The sequence below is a fragment of the Tursiops truncatus genome, chromosome 9 (genome assembly GCF_011762595.2).
Source record: "Tursiops truncatus isolate mTurTru1 chromosome 9, mTurTru1.mat.Y, whole genome shotgun sequence".
In the NCBI taxonomy this organism is placed as follows: Eukaryota; Metazoa; Chordata; class Mammalia; order Artiodactyla; family Delphinidae; genus Tursiops; species Tursiops truncatus.
This window is the reverse complement of record NC_047042.1, coordinates 94,203,734-94,223,016: the sequence shown is the minus strand read 5'-3', so window position 1 is coordinate 94,223,016 and position 19,283 is coordinate 94,203,734. Positions and strand designations below refer to the sequence as shown.

Below are 19,283 nucleotides of genomic sequence, written 5' to 3'. Positions count from 1 at the left end.
TGCCATGGCTAGGACTTCCAAAACTATGTTGAATAAAAGTGGTGAGAGTGGACATCCTTGTCTCCTTCCTGATCTTAGAGGAAATGCTTTCCATTTTTCACCATTGAGAATGTTGTTTGCTATGGGTTTGTCATATATGGCCTTTATTACATAGAGATAGGTTCCCTCTGTGTCCACTTTCTGGAGAGTTTTTATCATAAATGGGTGTTGAATTTTGTCAAAAGCTTTTTCTGCATCTATTAAGATGATCATATGGTTTTTATTCTTCAATTTGTTAATATGGTTTATCACATTGATTGATTTACGTATATTGAAGAATCCTTGCATCCCTGGGATAAATCCCACTTGATCATGGTGTATGATCCTTTTAATGTGTTGTTGGATTCTGTTTGCTAGTATTTTGTTGAGGATTTTTGCATCTATATTCATCAATGATATTGGTCTGTAATTTTCTTTTTCTGTAGTATCTTTGTCTGGTTTTGGTATCAGGGTGATGGTGGCCTCATAGAATGAGTTTGGGAGTGTTCCTTCCTCTGAAATTTTTTGGAAGAGTTTGAGAAGGATGGGTGTTAGCTCTTCTCTAAATGTTTGATAGAATTCACCTGTGAAGCCATCTGGTCCTGGACTTTTGTTTGTTGGAAGATTTTGAATCACAGTTTCAATTTCATTACTTGTGATTGGTCTGTTCATATTTTCTGTTTCTTCCTGGTTCAGTCTTGGAAGGTTATACCTTTCTAAGAATTTGTCCATTTCTTCCAGGTTGCCCATTTTATTGCCATAGAGTTGTTGTAGTAGTCTCTTAGGATGCTTTGTACTTCTGCGGTGTCTGTTGTAACTTCTCCTTTTTCATTTCTAATTTTATTGGTTTGAGTCCTCTCCCTCTATTTCTTGATGAGTCTGGCTAATGGTTTATCAATTTTGTTTATCTTCTCCAAGAACCAGCTTTTAGTTTTATTGATCTTTGCTACTGTTTTCTTTGTTTCTATTTCATTTCGTTCTGCTCTGACCTTTGTGATTTCTTTCCTTATGCTAACTTTGGGTTTTGTTTGTTCTTCTTTCTCTAGTTCCTTTAGGTGTAAGGTTAGATTGTTTGCTTGAGATTTTTCTTGTTTCTTGAGGTAGGCTTTTATAGCTATAAACCTCCCTCTTAGAACTGCTTTTGCTGCATCCCATAGGTTCTGGATCATCATATTTTAATTGTCATTTGTCTCTAGGTATTTTTTTATTTCCTCTTTGATTTCTTCAGTGATCTCTTGGGTATTTAGTAATGTATTGTTTAGCCTCCGTGTGTTTGTGTCTTTTACTTTTTTTCTCCTGTAGTTCATTTCTAATCTCATAGCGTTGTGGTCAGAAAAGATGCTTGATATGATTTCAATATTCTTAAATTTACTGAGGCTTGATTTGTGACCCAACACGTGATCTATCCTGGAGAATGTTCTGTACGCTCTTGAGAAGAAAGAGTAATCTGTTGTTTTTGGATGGAATGTCCTATAAATATCAATTAAATCTATCTGGTCTATTGTGTCATTTAAAGCTTCTGTTTCCTTATTTATTTTCATTTTGGATGATCTGTCCATTGGTGTAAGTGAGGTGTTAAAGTCTCCCACTATTATTGTGTTACTGTCAATTTCCTCTGTTATAGCTGTTAGCAGTTGCCTTATGTATTGAGGTGCTCCTATGTTGGGTGCATATATATTTATAATTGTTATATCTTCTTCTTGGATTGATCCCTTGATCATTATGTAGTGTCCTTCCTTGTCTCTTGGAACATTCTTTATTTTAAAGTCTATTTTATCTGATATGAGTATAGCTATTCCAGCTTTGTTTTGATTTCCATCTGCATGGAATATCTTTTTCCATCCCCTCACTTTCAGTCTGTGTGTGTCCCTAGGTCTGAAGTGGGCCTCTTGTAGACAGCATATATATGGGTCTTATTTTTGTATCCATTCAGCAAGCATGTGTCTTTTGGTTGGAGCACTTGATCCATTCATGTTTAAGGTAATTATCACTATGTATGTTCCTATGACCATCTTCTTAATTGTTTTGGGTTTGTTTCTGTAGGTCCTTTTCTTTTCTTGTGTTTCCCACTTAGAGAAGTTCCTTTAGCATTTGTTGGAGAGCTGGTTTGGTGGTGCTGAATTCTCTTAGCTTTTGCTTTTCTGTAAAGCTTTTGATTTCTCCATCGAATCTGAATGAGATCCTAGCTGGGTAATGTTGGTTGTAGATTCTTCCCTTTCATCACTTTAAGTATATCATGCCACTCCTTTCTGGCTTGTAGAGTTTCTGCTGAGAAATCAGCTGTTAACCTTACGGGAGTTCCTTTGTATGTTATTTGTCGTTTTTCCCTTGCTGCTTTCAGTAAGTTTTCTTTGCCTTTAATTTTTGCCAATTTGATTACTATGTGTCTCAGCATGTTTCTCCTGGGGTTTATCCTGTATGGGACTTGCTGTGCTTCATGGACTTGGGTGGCTATTTCCTTTCCCATGTTAGGGAAGTTTTCAACTATAATCTCTTCAAATATTTTCTCTGGTCCTTTCTCTCGCTCTTCTCCTTCTGGGACCCTTATAATGCGAATGTTGTTGCATTTAATGTTGTCCCAGAGGTCTCTTAGGCTGTCTTCATTTCTATTCATTCTTTTTTCTTTATTCTCTTCCGCAGCAGTGAATTCCACCATTCTGTCTTCCAGGTCACTTACCATTCTTCTGCCTCAGTTATTCTGCTGTTGATTCCTTCTAGTATAGTTTTCATTTCAGTTATTGTATTGTTCATCTCTGTTTGTTTGTTCTTTAATTCTTTAGGTCTTTGTTAAACATTTCTTGCATCTTCTTGATCTTTGCTGCCATTCTGTTTCTGAGGCCCTGGATCATCTTCACTATCATTATTCTGAATTCTTTTTCTGGAAGGTTGCCTATCTCCACTTCATTCAGTTGTTTTTCTGGGGTTTTATCTTTTTCCTTCATCTGGTACATAACCCTCTGCCTTTTCATCTTGTCTATCTTTCTGTGAATGTGGTTTTTGTTCCACAGGCTGTAGGACTGTAGTTCTTCTTGCTTCTGCTGTCTGCCCTCTAGTGGATGAGGCTATCTAAGAGGCTTGATGGGAGGGACTGGTGGTGGGTAGACCTGACTGTTGCTCTGGTGGGCAGAGCTCAGTAAAACTTTAATCCACTTGACTGTTGATGGGTTGGGCTGGGTTCCCTCCCTGTTGGTTGTTTGGCCTGAGGCAACCCAACACTGGAGGCTACCTGGGCTCTTTGTGGAGCTAATGACAGACTCTAGAAGGGCTCACACCAAGGTGTACTTCTGAGAACTTCTGCTGCCAGTGTCCTTGTCCCCACGGTGAGCCACAGCGCCCCTCCCCCCCCCCCCCCGCCTCTGCAGGAGACCCTCCAACACTAGCAGGTAGGTCTGGTTCAGTTTCCCCTGGGGTCACTGCTCCTTCCCCTGGGTCCCGATGCACACACTGCTTTGTGCCCTCCAAGAGTGGAGTCTCTGTTTTCTCCAGTCCTGTCGAAGTCCTGCAATCAAATCCCACTAGGCTTCAAAGTCTGATTCTCTGGGAATTCCTCCTCCCATTGCCAGACCCCCAGGTTGGGAAGCCTGACGTGGGGCTCAGAACCTTCACTCCAGTGGGTGGACTTCTGTGGTATAAGTGTTCACCAGTCTGTGAGTCACTCACCCACCAGTTATGGGATTTGATTTTACTGTGATTGTGCCCCTCCTACTGTCTCATTGTGGCTTCTCCTTTGTCTTTGGATGTAGGGTATCTATTTTGGTGAGTTCCAGTGTCTTCCTGTTGATGACTGTCCAGCAGCTAGTTGTGATTCTGGTGTTCCCGCAAGAGGGAGTGAGAGCACATCCTTCTACTCCGCCATCTTGGTTCCTCTCCTCGAAATTTAGAGCTTTTAAAACTCAATTTTACACTCAGAAGGTTTTAGCTTGTTGCCTGTCTTATCACAACTTCAGTTTCATGCCCCCCAGTCCTTCATTTAAACCATCTTTTGTTTGAAGTTTTCACATTTTTTGTTGTATTGCCTGTAGTCTTAATGAAGGATGAATGGGTCATAATTTTGAGTTCTTGCGTATGTAAGTATGTATTTCTATCACCATTTAAAAGTGAATGATGTCAAGAGAATGGAATGACAATCCAGATGCTGAGAGAAAATTTTTGCAAAAGATACATCTGATACAGAACTGTTATCTAAAATATACAAGTAACTCTTAAAAATCAACAATAAGAAAACAAACAACCTGATTAAAAAATGGCCCAAAGACCTTAACAGACACGTCACCAAAGAATATATCGAGTTGGCAAATAAACATATGAAAAGATGCTTCATATCATGTGTCATCGGGGAAATGCAAATTAAATCAACAGTAAAATACCACTACACACCTGTTAGAATGGCCAAAATACAAAACACTGACAACACCAAATGCTGGTGAAATATGGAGCAATAGAAACTCTCATTCATTGCTCGTGGGAACGCAAAGTGATACAGCCACTTTGGAAGACAGTTTGGTGGTTTCCTACAAAGCAAAACATACCTTTACCACACGATCCAGCAATCATGCTACTTGGTATTCACCCAAAGGAGTTGAAAATATGTTCACACAAAACCTGCACACGAATGTTTATAAGCAGCTTTATTCACAATTACCAAAACTCAGAAGCAAGCAAGATATCCTTTAGTAGGTAAATGAATGAACTGTGCTACATGCAGACAATAGAATTTTATTCAGTTCCAAAAAGGAATGATTAAGCCATGAAAAGACATGAATGAACTTAAATGTAAATCTCTAAGTGAAAGTAGTCAATCTGAAAAGGCTGCATACTATACGATTCCAACTATAAGACCTTGTGGACCACTTTCTTCCAAGTTTGCAGTGATACATAATTGACATGTACTATTTTGGTGTTTATTTTTATAACTTTTTCTGCTTATTGTATCCATTGAAAAAGAAAGACAAAATAAACAGAAGGAATGAACTGGAGAATCAAAATTCAAAATAATCTTGGCAAGTTGGTGTGATGTGTGAAAATCAGGAACAATTAGCAGAACAAAATGCATATACCTTTGTTTAAGTTAAAAAAAAAGAAAAGAGTGTAATGGGTGTAGAGTCTTTGTAACCAGATTATAGGAACCAGGTCTTGGGAAATTAGTTGTATAAAAGACTGGTGGGCTTCCCTGGTGGCAAAGTGGTTGAGAGTCCGCCTGCTGATGCAGAGGACACAGGTTCGTGCCCCAGTCTGGGAAGATCCCACATGCCGCGGAGTGGCTAGGCCCATGAGCCATGGCCGCTGAGCCTGCACGTCCGGAGCCTATGCTCCACAGCGGGAGAGGCCACAAGAGTGAGAGGCCCGCGTACCGCCAAAAAAAGACTGGTAATGAATAATTTTGGAAATAAGATAGTGGTGATGTTTGCACAGCATTGCAAATGTAATTAACGCCACTGAAGTGTACACTTAAAAATGACTAAAACAGCAAATTTTGTTACATATTGTATGTTTTACCACAATAAAAAAAGACTACAGTGAAGCCACAGATTTCTCATCTTAAAAGCAAATGAGATCCAGCATAATGGCCTGAACAAACATTCTATCATATATTATTTATTTCAGGATATAATATCACAGTCTAGACTAAGGCACAGATGGTATTGAAAGTTTCAAAACTGATATTTTTTAAAGAGTTGAAAAAACCATTTGTGGTTATCCTGGAGGAAATTAATTTTCCTCCAATACTACAAACAACTGGAGTATTGTCATGTAGAAAGAAAAACAGACATTATCTATTCTGTTCCACAAAAGTATAAGTGAACCTAATTGGTGGAATTCATCTACCCATTCAATCCACAAACCAGGTCTGCTTGATGAAGTCATGGCTCATTTCTTTAAACACTGGTACGCTAATAAAATTTTTAAACAGGCAGATGATGTCTAAATACTACTGAATACCTGAGAGAAGACGATCTAAAAAAAGGCCCTCTGCTGAATCACTGACATGTAAATTACCTGGTATTGGCCTATATAAGGAAAGCCATTAATCACGTGGAGGAATTCTTCATTTGAAAGTGAGGGTCTGACCATAACAGTCTTCCTTAGTGTGAGTGTGGCAGTCCCACCTTCACTTATCTGATCTCCTTTTTGATTCTGCTAATAGATAGCAAGAAGTTCTTATAGTCTTTACCCTTTATCTCTGAATTTCTCTAAAAATTTATAGAGAGCAGCCGTAACGTCTTTATTCCTCAAGCTGTAAATCAAGGAGTTCAACATAGGTGCCACCACAGCATAGAACAGAGCAACCGTCTTCTCCTCTTCCACTGAGGAGGCTGACCGTGGCCCCAGGTAGGTGAAGATGGCAGTCCCGAAGCACACGCAAACCACAGTGAGGTGAGAAGCGCGCGTCCCGGGCACTTTGCTACGTCTCTGAGTAGAACAGATGCGCAGAATGGCAACAACTGTGCGGCCACAGGAGACCAGAACCAGGGGAAGGGAAGCACGATCACCGGAAATACTGAGGCAACCACCATGACCTCGCTGAAGCAGACGTCCACACAGACTAGCCGCAGCCCTGCTAGGGTCGCACAGGCAAAGTGATTAATAACACTGTGACACGGGAGAAGCCGAAAGGTGATGACTGTTTCCATCAGTGAATTCACGAAACCAGCCACCAAGCAGCCGGCAGCCAGCCCCAGGCACAGCCCTCTGTGCATGACGACTGTGTAGTGCAGCGGGTAGCACACCATCACGCAGTGGTCACAGGCCATGGCTCCCAGCAGAAAGAACGCAGACCCACCCAATGCCAGGGGTGCACAGAGCTGGAGCACACAGCTGTGGAACGGGATGGACTTCTAGACTGAGAGCAGGTGGGCCAGCATTTGTGGGGCAAAACTGTTTACATAACAAAGGTCCACAAAAGATAAAACACTAAGGAAGAAATACATGGAGGTATGAAGCCTGCTGTGCAGTCCGATCAGAAGAAGAATGAGGAAATTTCCCACAACAGTCGCCAAGTACATGGCCAAGATCAAGACACAAAGGGAGACTTGAGTCCCCCAGTCACTGGACAGCCGCAGCAAAATGAACTCACTCACCCATGTCTGCGTTTTATTTCCCTGGCCCATGAGTTTCTCCGGACTGAACTAATGATGTCAAAATAACAAATTAAGGAAAATCAGAATTGGAAGGTGGCTTTTAGACCACAGGGAGAACCTACCCACCTGAACTTAAAGTTCTCCTTGAATGTCTCAGCCAAATCATCATCCAAACTCTGCCTGAACATATCCGTAGATGAAGAACACAATGGGACCCAGTTTTGCAGCTGGAAATCAAGGAGAAAAAAAGTTACATTCTTGAAATTCAATTTACTGGAAGATAATTTCTTCTCCTAAACATCTGCTCTTAAATGGAGGAAAGAAATTAATGAAGTGGTTAGACAAAATCCTAGTCAATTTAGTAGTTATTATAGGGGATAATTTCTTTCTTTCTGGTGCGACATTCTTTAGCCCACATGACTTTTTCTGAATTCTACATGATGTTCTATACCATTTTTTTTTTAAATGTGTGTGTGTGCGCTTTGTTTGTTTGTTTTTCAGTAAATTTATTTATTTATTTATTTTTGCTGTGTTGGGTCTTCGTTTCTGTGCGAGGGCTTTCACTAGTTGCAGCGAGCGGGAGCCACTCTTCATCACGGTGCGCGGGCCTCTCACTGTCGCGGCCTCTCGTGTTGCAGAGCACAGGCTCCAGACGCGCAGGCTCAGTAGTTGTGGCTCACGGGCCTAGTTGCTCCACGGCATGTGGGATCTTCCCAAACCAGGGCTCGAACCCGTGTCCCCTGCGTTGGCAGGCAGATTCTCAACCACTGCGCCACCAGGGAAGCCCTGTTCTATACCATTTAACTTTCTTGTTTTGTTTACTCTGGATACCTCAGACACAACTCTACTCACCCCTCCTTAATGAACTGTATCCATGAAATCCTGAATGTTTTAAGTGATATTCTCATACTTCTTATTACTAAGTGATTTTGAATTTATTTTCTGTAATTTGCCCTTTTAATTTGAGAGTGGCAGGTGGAAGGCCTCCTCTCCACCCACCTCATACCAGTGGCCCAGGTGGGCAAGATCAACCCAGGATGGCCAACTTCAAGACTCAGGCTGAATGAAGAGAAGGTATACAGAGCTGCTAAAGTTTATCTCTTATGTCCCCCAAGGGAAATTTAATAAAGCATGTAATGATGTCAGGTTATTACTTAATAATAATGTTTTCTCAAGGAAGGGACAACTTATTTCCCAATATAACAGGGATCAGTCCCCAGCAGAGAAGGCAGAAGGATAGATAATCAGGTCTTAATTACAGAACATGACGACAGAGACAGTAGTAGTTTTTTGACCCAAAATCAAAATTTCTTTTATGTTTGCTCACTTAAAGAAAGAAATAAGTGATCCATAACTCAAATACACAGATGGGAGTTTGAGGTCTCTGAGACCATCCTGTGACAGTGCACGAAAGAGTCACGTGAAGAGAATTACTCCCATGGCTTCCATACTATTCATGCTATAATTATAGATGGACGGCAGATTACACTTATTGGAAGTTTCCAGTTTCAGCATAAAAACTTTTAGAATGACTGTTACAGATCACACCACTTATAACACAGATGGTTGGAGGACTTAATATTATAGTTTATTATCATATGGTTAGTTATAAAATATTCAGAATTTAATATTGCTTTGAATAAGGTCCAAAATGTCAAGGAATTATTAAAAAGAGAGCTTTCAGAAATTGAGTATCACACAGAAATTAGCGGAAATGATCAAACAATGTCAGATACCACGTTCAAGGCCTTGCACTGAAAGCTTTCAGTCACTTACACCAAAATTGATTGGAACAAGATACTCAGCTGCAACACTGGCAAAGAAATGCACAATATTTAAAGATATAAATAATATTCTTTACTACATGAAAAGATAAAGAATTCAAACTCTTGATGACAAATAGGTATAGTTTATAATCAAGAATGAGTTTTTTTCTAGAATGTTGAAAATTAACAGCTTGTCAGCCTCACAGCTACAAACCAATAGCCTAGTCTTAATTATTGTGCATTCCCTTCTTTGTAATTTTATTTTGCATTTTACCTATTTATACATCAATTTCTTTTTGTTCTGCTACATTTTACACTGGAATAAAAATTATTGTCATTATACTTGTTGGAAATTTTCCTAGTCATTTCAAGCCATGATAAAAATATGGACTGGTAATATCTACAGTGCTTTCCTATTCCTATGTAAATGGATTCTGGCATTCCAATGCTTTTTAGAGATTTACCAATAGCTAGAGACCACACTATAAAATACAGCTAAATGCAAGACCCATCCATCCTTCCGCATCCATTCACTTTATTCCCAATATATGGCTGCCTATGCTTGCAGTTTTCAGAATATTTGGACTGAGAGAGTCATCAGGCCCATTGTGACAGACAAGGGAGTTTTCTGGAAAATTCATTATAAGTACTTTATCTGGGGATATCAGTTTTGCATCTAAGCATCTGAACTATATTTTCTCCACATGGAAGTGTTTGCTCTTCTTTTTACTTTCTCCTTCCCCACCTAATATCATGATGGCTATAGATGGCCATGATGTGTATATCTATCATATATTTGTGGTTCCACGTATTAGTGACCTCACACAGTTCAAACCCATGTTTCAAAGGTCAACTGTATATATGTGTGTATTTTTTTCAAAACTTGCTAACAACATAGATATTGAAGAAATTAATATTTTGTGTTTAATGCTTTATGTTATGATTTAATTAAATAAACAACTATGTAAATCACTAATAACACCTAAAACATACCAAAGTGGATGAATTGTTTCCAAGAAGTATTTCTACTGTGACCTGTTCTTTAAAGGAATACCAGTGATTTGTCCTACGTTGTATGTTCAGGCCTGTCTCCCGGGGCTCAAATGTAACTGTGATGCAGGAACTCTTCCAGGTTTATCAGCAGGTATATATGTGCAGATAGGTAGCATGGATGTGACAGTGATAGTTAATGGTAGATTCATTTACACTGTTTACACTTCTATAACCAGGACTCAAACGAATGTCAATTTTTAAAAGTCAATGTAACAACAAAAAAATAAATGGTGTCTTTTTACCCATCTCCAAAACCATATCCCAAAAAAAGGGTATCTGTGCTTAAAGTCATGTTGCTTTTGCTCAGTAATGAAGTCAAGCAAGTGAATTTCCGAGTGACACATTACTTGCAAGCAATTTTGTCTTTTTTAAATAAAGTACATTTGATATTTTTAAAAAGTGATGTGTAAAGTCAAAGTAAACCTGTTTCTCTGTAAAACTGTTTCAAATAATTTACAGGTCAATTGCCCTGTGAATCACTGAATGGTAAGGTTCAGTTTTAGAAAATGTTCTCAGTCTTGTCTATTATTTTGGAGACAGATGGCAGGAAGAAAACAAACAAGCTCCTGAAACACTTTGCCCAGAGTGCAAAAATCCACTGGAGTGGGAAAGATGGTAAGAGAAGAAATAAGAATCATAATTACACTTATTTTTATATTGAGTTGATATAAATACTTCATTTGCTGAACACTTACTCTGTACTAGGCATCATACTACTTTATACATCTACTAATATAACATAGTATAATAATATTCACAACAACACTCTGAACTTTGGCTTATTAGCTCTGTTTTACAGATGGGAAAGGACTAGACCATGGAGGAGTCAGCAGGTAAACAGGATTATCTGATAGCCTGGGGCACATCAACCATCCTGCTCCTACACATAGCAGACCTTGTGTGTAGCACAGTCATTTTTAAAAGGTTGTGGATTCACCGAACATGGAAATCAGAAGACATATCAAGAGGACTAACTGAGTTCCTACTTTTGATCCATTTACTTCACAGTCATGGTGGACCAGAGTAGGTACTTCTCACTCACCTATGAAGTTGAAGTCTGGCCTTCAAGCCACATCAGCAACATAAGGAAAAGAAACACAGCCCATCACCCCTATTAGGGACTCTCTTCATGAAGTATGGCCTCTTTCATAAATTTGAAAAGGTGATCATGCTTCTACTTTGTGTCTCATATGGTGATGAAAACACAACATCTTATAATGGATACATGGCAGGAAGTTCTTTCTTCCTCTTATAAGAGAAAATTAAGGGCTCTAATTATGGAAAATAAGGAAGAAAACAATTTAACAGAAATGGATAAATCGAGTGCTTATTTTTTTTAATTAGCTTTCAAAAGAAGATTTGAACCTAAGGATAGTTTTCTCTAGCCAAAAATATCCCTAACAAGTAAGAGATGAGACATGACGAAGGGTCCTGGTCTGAAGGTATGAGTTTTATCTGGTTGGGAAGCTTTGTCCCTTCTGAGCTGTCTGCCACGGGGAGCTTGGAATCTATCCTCTGTAGCGGTGAGTGCTTATAAATAGTGCCAACACATCCCCTGCTGTGTAAACAGTTAAAACAGTTACTATCGCACCAACACAGAGAGTGGGCTACGTTTCCAGGTCACTGGGCAGTCACACCAAAGGCAGAGGAAAACTGTTGAGTGGCCATGTAGCTAAGCCAAAATCACTACACAGGTGGAGGAGAGAGCCAGGAGTTCTCTCCACTCAGAGGAGCACTTTCCATAGTGTCCTCTTTGGATCCCACACATAAGCACACTCACTCACGCTCAAGCTGTTGACAAGCTCCTTTGCAAACCTACTTAGCTGTACACTCACAAACATAATCTGAAGAGCCGGAACGTATTTTTTAGGATAAGTTTCTACTAGAGGCCAATATATCAAGCCACCATACTCTTAGGTTTGAGGAGTATGGCAGGAGAGGCCATGGATCACAGGAACCTGGTTTCACAATTTATGTTGCTAAATAAGTGATGAAGAAAGACTGAAAATGCCTGGCTCACCTCTGGAGAATGGAGGAGGCCATCCTGTGCCTTGGAAAGATGGCAGGGCTGGGAAAGTTATGGAATTTGAAGCAAGTGCAGTTGGAACAGGTAACTTTTTATAACTTAGTGATAAAATCTCAAGGGGCCAATTATTTTTTGTTTATTAGATTTCTTTTATTTTCCATTTCCCTCTGTCTGGTCACTTCTGCATCTAACACCCTAACCTACATTTCAACTTTGCAAATGAACATTTTGTTTCCTTGTCCCTGGAGCATGGGAAGGGACATTGCCAAACTTTAATTTCTCAAGGGAAGTGTGTCTGAGTCTTCAGTGATAACACTTTTGGATGGTGGGAATTTTTATCCCACTTTAGGACCGTGAAGATTAAATCGAAACTTTCTCATTCCAACTCATCCATCTCCACGTTCCTCTAAGCAATAGCTCCTGGACCAGGCAACTCACGGGACCACTGAGATGCTCTATGGTACATCATCTAATCCGAGGTTGGACAGGGAGAGTTTTTTATGCCAATCCCTAAACAGATGTTGCTTATTATTGGGCTGCTCTCAGGTTTGGAATTCTACCATCACATCCTGTAACCTTAGCAATTTCACCTTTCCCTTCACTTTAAGGAAGATGATCTTTCATATCCTGGTTTGTACTTAGGGATTTTTAGCATTGGGAACCTTTAATAAAAGTACAACCTCCTCTGTGAAAACCCTCTAGTGAGGATGTTAAGTGCTGTGCAGTGGTACCTCTAGTCCCCATTTCCCTTTCCCAGGAGTGGGAAGGGAGATTTCCACTGTACGCCTTGTCTATGTCAGAGTGCCCAGTCTGTTCTCATCCTCTGCTCAACTACCTGGCATTGCCCCAGAGAAGGGCTTATTCTAGGAGCTGGTGACAAAAGCATCTTCTGGTGACCTAAAACCATAAAACTCTAGGAGAAAACATAGGCAGTTTACTCTTTGACATCAGTCTCAGCAATATTTTGTGTGTGTTTGTCTGTCTCCTCAGGCAAGGGAAATAAAAGCAAAACTAAACAAATGGGACTACATCAAACTAAAAAGCTTTTTCATAATGAAGGAAATCATAAAATGAAAAGACAACCTACTGAACAAAGGAAAATATTTGCAAATGATATACTGGAAAAGGGGTTAATATCCAAAATATTTAAAGAAATCGCACAACTTAATATCAAAAAAAAAAAACCCCAAAGAGGTCTGTTAAAAAATGGTCACAGGACCTGAATAGACATTTTTCCAAAGAAGACATACAGATGGCCGACAGACACATGAAAAGATGCTCAACATCACTAATCATCAGAGAAATGTGAATCAAAACCACAGTATCACCTCACACCTGTCAGAATGGCTATCAACAACAGTTCCTGTTGGTGGGAATGTAAATTGGTGCAACCCTATGGAAAAATGTGGAGGTTCCTCAAAAAATTAAAAACAGTACTACACAGTCCAGTAGTTCCACTTCTGGGTGTTTTCTGAAGAAAACAAAAACACTAATTCAAAAAGATATATGTACTCCTATGTTCATTGCAGCATTATTTACAGTAGCCAAGATATAGAAACAACCTAAGTGTCTACAGATAGATGAATAAATAATGAAGAGGTGATATATAGCTATATACACAATGGAATATTACTCAACCATAAAAAAGAATGGAATTTTGTCATTTGTGACAACACAGATGGACCTAGAGGATATTATGCTAAGTGAAATAAGTCAAACAGAGAAAGAGAAGTACTGAATGATTTTACTTATATGTGGAATCTAAAAAAACAAAACAAACCAACAAAAAAAACCAGAAGCAGACTTAACAGATAAAGAAAACAAACTGGTGATTGGAAGAGGGGTGGGAGGTTGGGGAAAATAGGCAAGAGAGATTAAGAGGTACCAACTTCCAGTTACAAAATAAATAAATCACGGAATGTGATGAACAGTATTGGGAACATAGTAATTTGTAATAGATTTATCTGGTGACAGACTGTTATTAGACTTATCATGGTGATCAATTTGTAATGTATATACATGCTAAACTACTATGTTTTATACTTGAAGCTGATATACTATTGTATGTCAACTATACTTCAATTTTTAGAAGTAGAGTAACAGGATTACATGGTGCAAGAACAAACGAACACATAGAATAGAATTCAAAGACAGACCCATATATAGGTAAACTTAATGTACATGAAAGTTATTAAAATGACTGAATAAAGAATAGACTGTTTAATAAATGGACCACACATGGACATAAACACTAGATCCATATTTAACAACATATGTAGAAGCAGATGTCTAAAGAAATACTAAAATACTAAAGATAAACTGAAGAAATACTGTGAAAGGTAAAAGTATAAAACTTAATTAAATAACACAGAATATATTATGACCTAGATACAGGGATTTTTTTTTTTAGAAAAACAAAACTTCGTAAGCATAAATCATTGGACAAAAATGCGATAATTTGGATTATATCAAAATGAAGGTTTTTCATTCAACAAAGGACTCTATGAATAAAACTGACAGAGAGGCGATGGATCAGAGGTATGTATTTGCAATGGCTAACCAAAAAGGATTCATATTTATCATATACACACCAACAAGGAAATGGTAGAAAACTCAAAGGAAAAATGAGCAAAGAAGATGAACACAGAGTGTCCAGCAATAGAAACCCAAAAGGCTGACAATATGGTTCACTCAGGAAATATTTATTTGGTGCTGACTGTAAGACAGACACTATTCTATATTCTTGGTACATATATTTACCTGAACCAAAGAGCCCTGCTCTCAAGGGGCTTACATTATATTCTGGGGGCAGTGGAGGGATGACAGACAGACATTAAACAATGAGTTAACTGCAAATATGTTAGAAAAGATAAGTTCTTTGGAAAAAACTAAATAACAAGGTAAGAGGGAACAGGAGTAGGGGGCAAGGAGAAAGTCTGCAGCATCAAATAGGGCAGTGATGATAGTTAAATGAAGAATTGGAGGAGATGAGGAAGTGGCTAACTGAGAAAGAAGCATTCCAGGTAGAGAGGCATAGTTAGGAGAAAAGCCTGTGTTCATTGTAAATACTTCGGATTTAATTCTGAATAACTGCATGGTTGAAAGAAGGAAGGACGTGATTCGAGTTCTGTTTTAAAGGGACCACTGAGTGCTGGGATATAAGGAGGAAGGACGTGATTCGAGTTCTGTTTTAAAGGGATCACTGAGTGCTGGGATATAAGAATAGAAGCAGGGAAATTTGATGCAGGCAATGGCAGTAACCCAAGTGGGAAGTCAGGGCGGCTCACACTGGGGTGTAAGAGTGGAGATGCTGAGAAGTGATCATACTATGTATGTATTTTGAAAATAGAGACAACAGGCTACTCTTGCCAATTTATGAGAGAAAGACTGGGAAATTGCCTAATCACTGCAATGATGGAGTTACCACGAATTGAAGCGGGGAAGGCATGGATAGAGTGGTGCTGGGTGAAGGCAGACAAATCAGAAGTTCAGCATATGAAGACACGTTCATACTGATTACTTATCAGAGTAATGCAAAGTAAGACAATTTTATATCTTTTAGGCTAGAAAAATTCAAAACGTGCAGGCTGTGGATGGATAAGAGCCGTCAGGCACTGACGTACGAGTGTAGACTTATAAAGCCATTCTGGAGAGCATTATCCATTACCTAGCAATTGGCTCCTGTGTATATTCCTTAAATAAATTCTCACAGGTCCTTAAGTGCACATGTATTATGATGTTCATCCTCGGGCTATATGTGGGGGTAGGGAGCTGGGTACCATAGCTAAAATATGGTGAACACCGTGGATTACTCTGAACAGTTAAAAGTAATAGACTAGCAATATGTATCATTCTTAAAAATATAGTGTTGAGAAAAAAAAAAAAAAACTAAGATACAGTCTGAGTAGTTTATATTTTAAATACATAAATGTACTCTCAAACATCATTATATGCATTAAACATATCAGAATAGTTGAGGAATAAAGAATGGGATAAAACAGAATTAATTAATAAAAGAAGCCTTGTATGGGTGATAATATTTCATCTACTGAACAGTATTATGAACCAATTAACTCTGAGCCTGAGATTTTTAAAGCCTATTTACTATTATACTAAATTCCAACATGCATTATCTTCATATATTTCATAAGAGGCAATCTCTAGAACAGTAAAGAAAATTTCAATTAGTAAATCAATCAGCAGAAATTTATTAGCATTGTTAAGGCACTGGGAACACAAATAAGATAAAAGGCATAGCCCTTGCTCTCAAGAACCTTATAGTCTAACTGATGAATATAATACTTTGCCCTTTCCAAGGCAGAAACGAATTTTCTCCTTGTAAAACTGGGAGATCAAAACATCTCTACTCTTGAGATTTTACTCAGAAATTTGAGCCCAGTTATTCATGATGCTAATTGATAGGATTCAGAATTTCCAGTGAAAGGAATTATTTATTACTAAATTTATTAGTGCTTATTAGTAAATTATTAATACATTGGATAAGTCTCAGATTTCACATACAAAAAATGTACAGGCCTACAATTATTTTTTCCATGAATGTCTATGACTTGTTAAAAAAATAAATTTTCCTTTTATAGAGATTTAGCCGTTTTCTTCCAACCCTTGTTAGACAAGCAGTGTGCCATGAGAGCAGTGAGAGGAAGGAGTCAAAATGCAGAAGAAGAAGCAGGCGGCAGCTGGACCAAGTTAGGTCCTGTACTTGTGGAGTTTGGATTTTATTCTAAGCAGGAAAAGGATGTGACTTGATTTATTTTCTAAGATAGAGGAGACTTCTACAGATCAAATGGCCCAGGTCACTCAAATAAATTGTAGGGAAAAGAAAGAGTTGGAGGGGACCTATAGATTAATGAGATTTCAAAGCATATCAAATTGAAAAAAATGGGCAAAACTAAACTACAGTGACAGTGACTAGGGATGTTTGCTTGAATAATATAGCCATAAAGAAATGCAAGACAGTGATTACTACAGAGGTCACTAGAGCAGTTACTTTTGCGAAAAAGTTGTGATTATGATGGGGCACATGGAGTGACTGCTACAGTAGCTGGCAGAACTGTTTTTTGTTTTGTTTTGTTTTGTTTTTACTTGAGTGGTGGTTACAAGAGGGTTTGTCTTACAGTAATTCACTAAGCTAACATTTATTTAGTGCGGTGTTCTGCCTGTGTTTTAGTTTACAAAATAAAGTCACAAAACAAATAATAATTTTAAAAATTAAAGCTGTTGTGTGCAGAGTAGAATGTAGAAAGCAGAAGTGGAAACAGAGAGACCAGTTGATCACATAGTTTGTTGACAAGCTAATGGAATCTATTGCTGGGTAGGGTGTAAAATAAAGGAATCAAGAATTACTCTGATGTATGATGGATCCTTTTACTAAAACAGTGAAGGCGTATTCGGGCAACAGGAAAGGAATAGCTTGGGATAGAGGAAGCAAGAACAACAGCTCTATTTTAACTATGTTATCAATGAGATTCATATAATGTAAGTGAAAGGAGTTAAGCAAGCATTGATACATGTGTTTGGAGATCATGAGAAAGGTCTTGTCTGGCTTGGAGCTAAAAAATACATAGATAGATAAATAGAGACAGAAAAGTTGGATGGATGAATGGATAATGAATGGGTGGATGGATGGATGGAGAGATAATAAATTGGGTGGACAGATGCCGTGGTTCTGGGTAAGGTGGCTACCTGGAGCAGACACAGAACAGTGATCCACTAGAGCCACAGCACAAGCAGAACATTCACTGTGAGTCACTCTGCATAGTGTGTAGTTATAATTGTGTCCTACAAGCTATTTTAAAAAACAGTTGAATACCTACTCTATGGCACCACTCTACTGGGCATTTTACATAGATAATTTATAATCTTCAAAATAATCACACACACTGGATATTATTACTTCTTTTTATAGTTGAGGAAACTAGAGGTCAGGGATGTTAAGTACCTTTTTCAAACCAACATTGCTGGTGATGGGTGGGGTCATGAAACAAAGTGTGGCTCTTCTCACCCTGAAAATTTTTACTGTTTATGTTTCAATTTCTGAGGGAATAGGCAGGAAGTATATGAAAGTAAAAGGGGGCATATGAAGTCTAGAAGGAGAGATTATCCAGCAGACTGCAGCTTAATAATTAAAGGCTTTTTTTTTTTTTTTTACCGTATGTGTAACAGGTCAAAATGTGGATGAATGTGGAAAGTCAGTCTAGAAAAACTTGTTCACCACGATCTACCTTATGAGAAAATCTGAGAAGAAAGGGCATGTCCATCATTTTCTCTTTGTTTAGAATGTCGTTCTATGGGCTGTTGTAGGGAAGGAGAAATTCTATGAATCTTTACCCTTTGTCGCTAAGTTTCCCCAACACTCTTCTAGAGGTGCTCATCACTTCCTTGTTCCTCAAGCTGTAGATTAAGGGATTCAGCATTGGGGTCACCACAGCATAGAACAGGGTGACCATCTTCTCCTGTTCTGCTGAGGAGCCAGCCATGGGTCTCAAGTATGTGAAGATGGCTGTTCCAAAGCACATGGAAACCACAATGAGGTGAGAGGCGCACGTCCCAAATGCTTTGTGGCGTCCCTGGGCAGAATGAAGACACAGAATCGCAGCAACTATACGACCACAGGAGAACAGAACAAGAAAACAGGGAAGCATGATCACCAGAAATCCTGAGATGAGATGGCCACCATGACCTTGTTGAAGGAGATGTCCACACAGGTCAGCCTCAGCACAGCCAACATCTCACAGGCAAAGTGATGAACAACCTTATGGCACAGAGGTAGCTGAAAGATGATTGTCTGCATCAGTGAATTCATGAAACCAGCCAGCAAGCAGCCAGCAGCCGGCCCCAGGCACAGCCCTCCGTGCATGGTGACTGCACAGTGCAGTGGACGGCACACTGCCACACAGCGGTCATAAGCCATGGCTTCCAGCAGGAAGAACTCTGTGCTGCTCACTGCCAAGGAGATAAACAGCTGGTGCACACAGCTGTAGAATGTGATAGACTCCTGGGCTGACCAGAAGGAAGTGAATGAGCATCTGGGGGCCAGTTATGTTGATATAACAGATGTCCACAAATGACAGGATACTGAGGAAAACGTACATGGGTGTGTTTAGCCTGCTATTCAGTCTGATAAGGAGGATGATGAGGAAGTTCCCCAGCACAGTCATCAGATATATGGCCAGGAGAAGGACAAAGAGGGAGACCTGAGTCTCCCAGCAGCTGGACAGTCCCAGCAGAATGAACTCACTCATCCATGTCTGGTCTTCCCTGCCCATGAGCTTCTGAAGACCAAACCCAAGTTATAAATCAAAAAAACTAGATACGTAAGGT

At 39.1% G+C, this 19,283-nt stretch overlaps 1 protein-coding gene, 1 long non-coding RNA gene and 1 pseudogene across 2 annotated transcripts in view; all 3 read right to left on the bottom strand.

The window, feature by feature from the left end:
* Nucleotides 1-19,283, bottom strand: part of LOC109549748 (uncharacterized) — a 339,321-nt gene that overhangs the window by 73,507 nt on the left and 246,531 nt on the right. The window contains exon 5 of the long non-coding RNA XR_012334133.1: nt 7,224-7,324. This is a non-coding gene — a long non-coding RNA (uncharacterized lncRNA). The remainder of the gene's footprint in view (nt 1-7,223; nt 7,325-19,283) is intronic.
* On the bottom strand, nt 6,187-7,212 carry LOC101315760 (olfactory receptor-like protein OLF3). Its single transcript, XM_073810030.1, is given in 2 exon segments — nt 6,187-6,491; nt 6,494-7,212. Coding segments are annotated over 2 exon segments (939 nt in total). The 5' UTR covers nt 7,128-7,212.
* LOC101339609 (uncharacterized) overlaps nt 18,287-19,283 on the bottom strand; it is a 31,987-nt pseudogene continuing 30,990 nt past the window's right edge.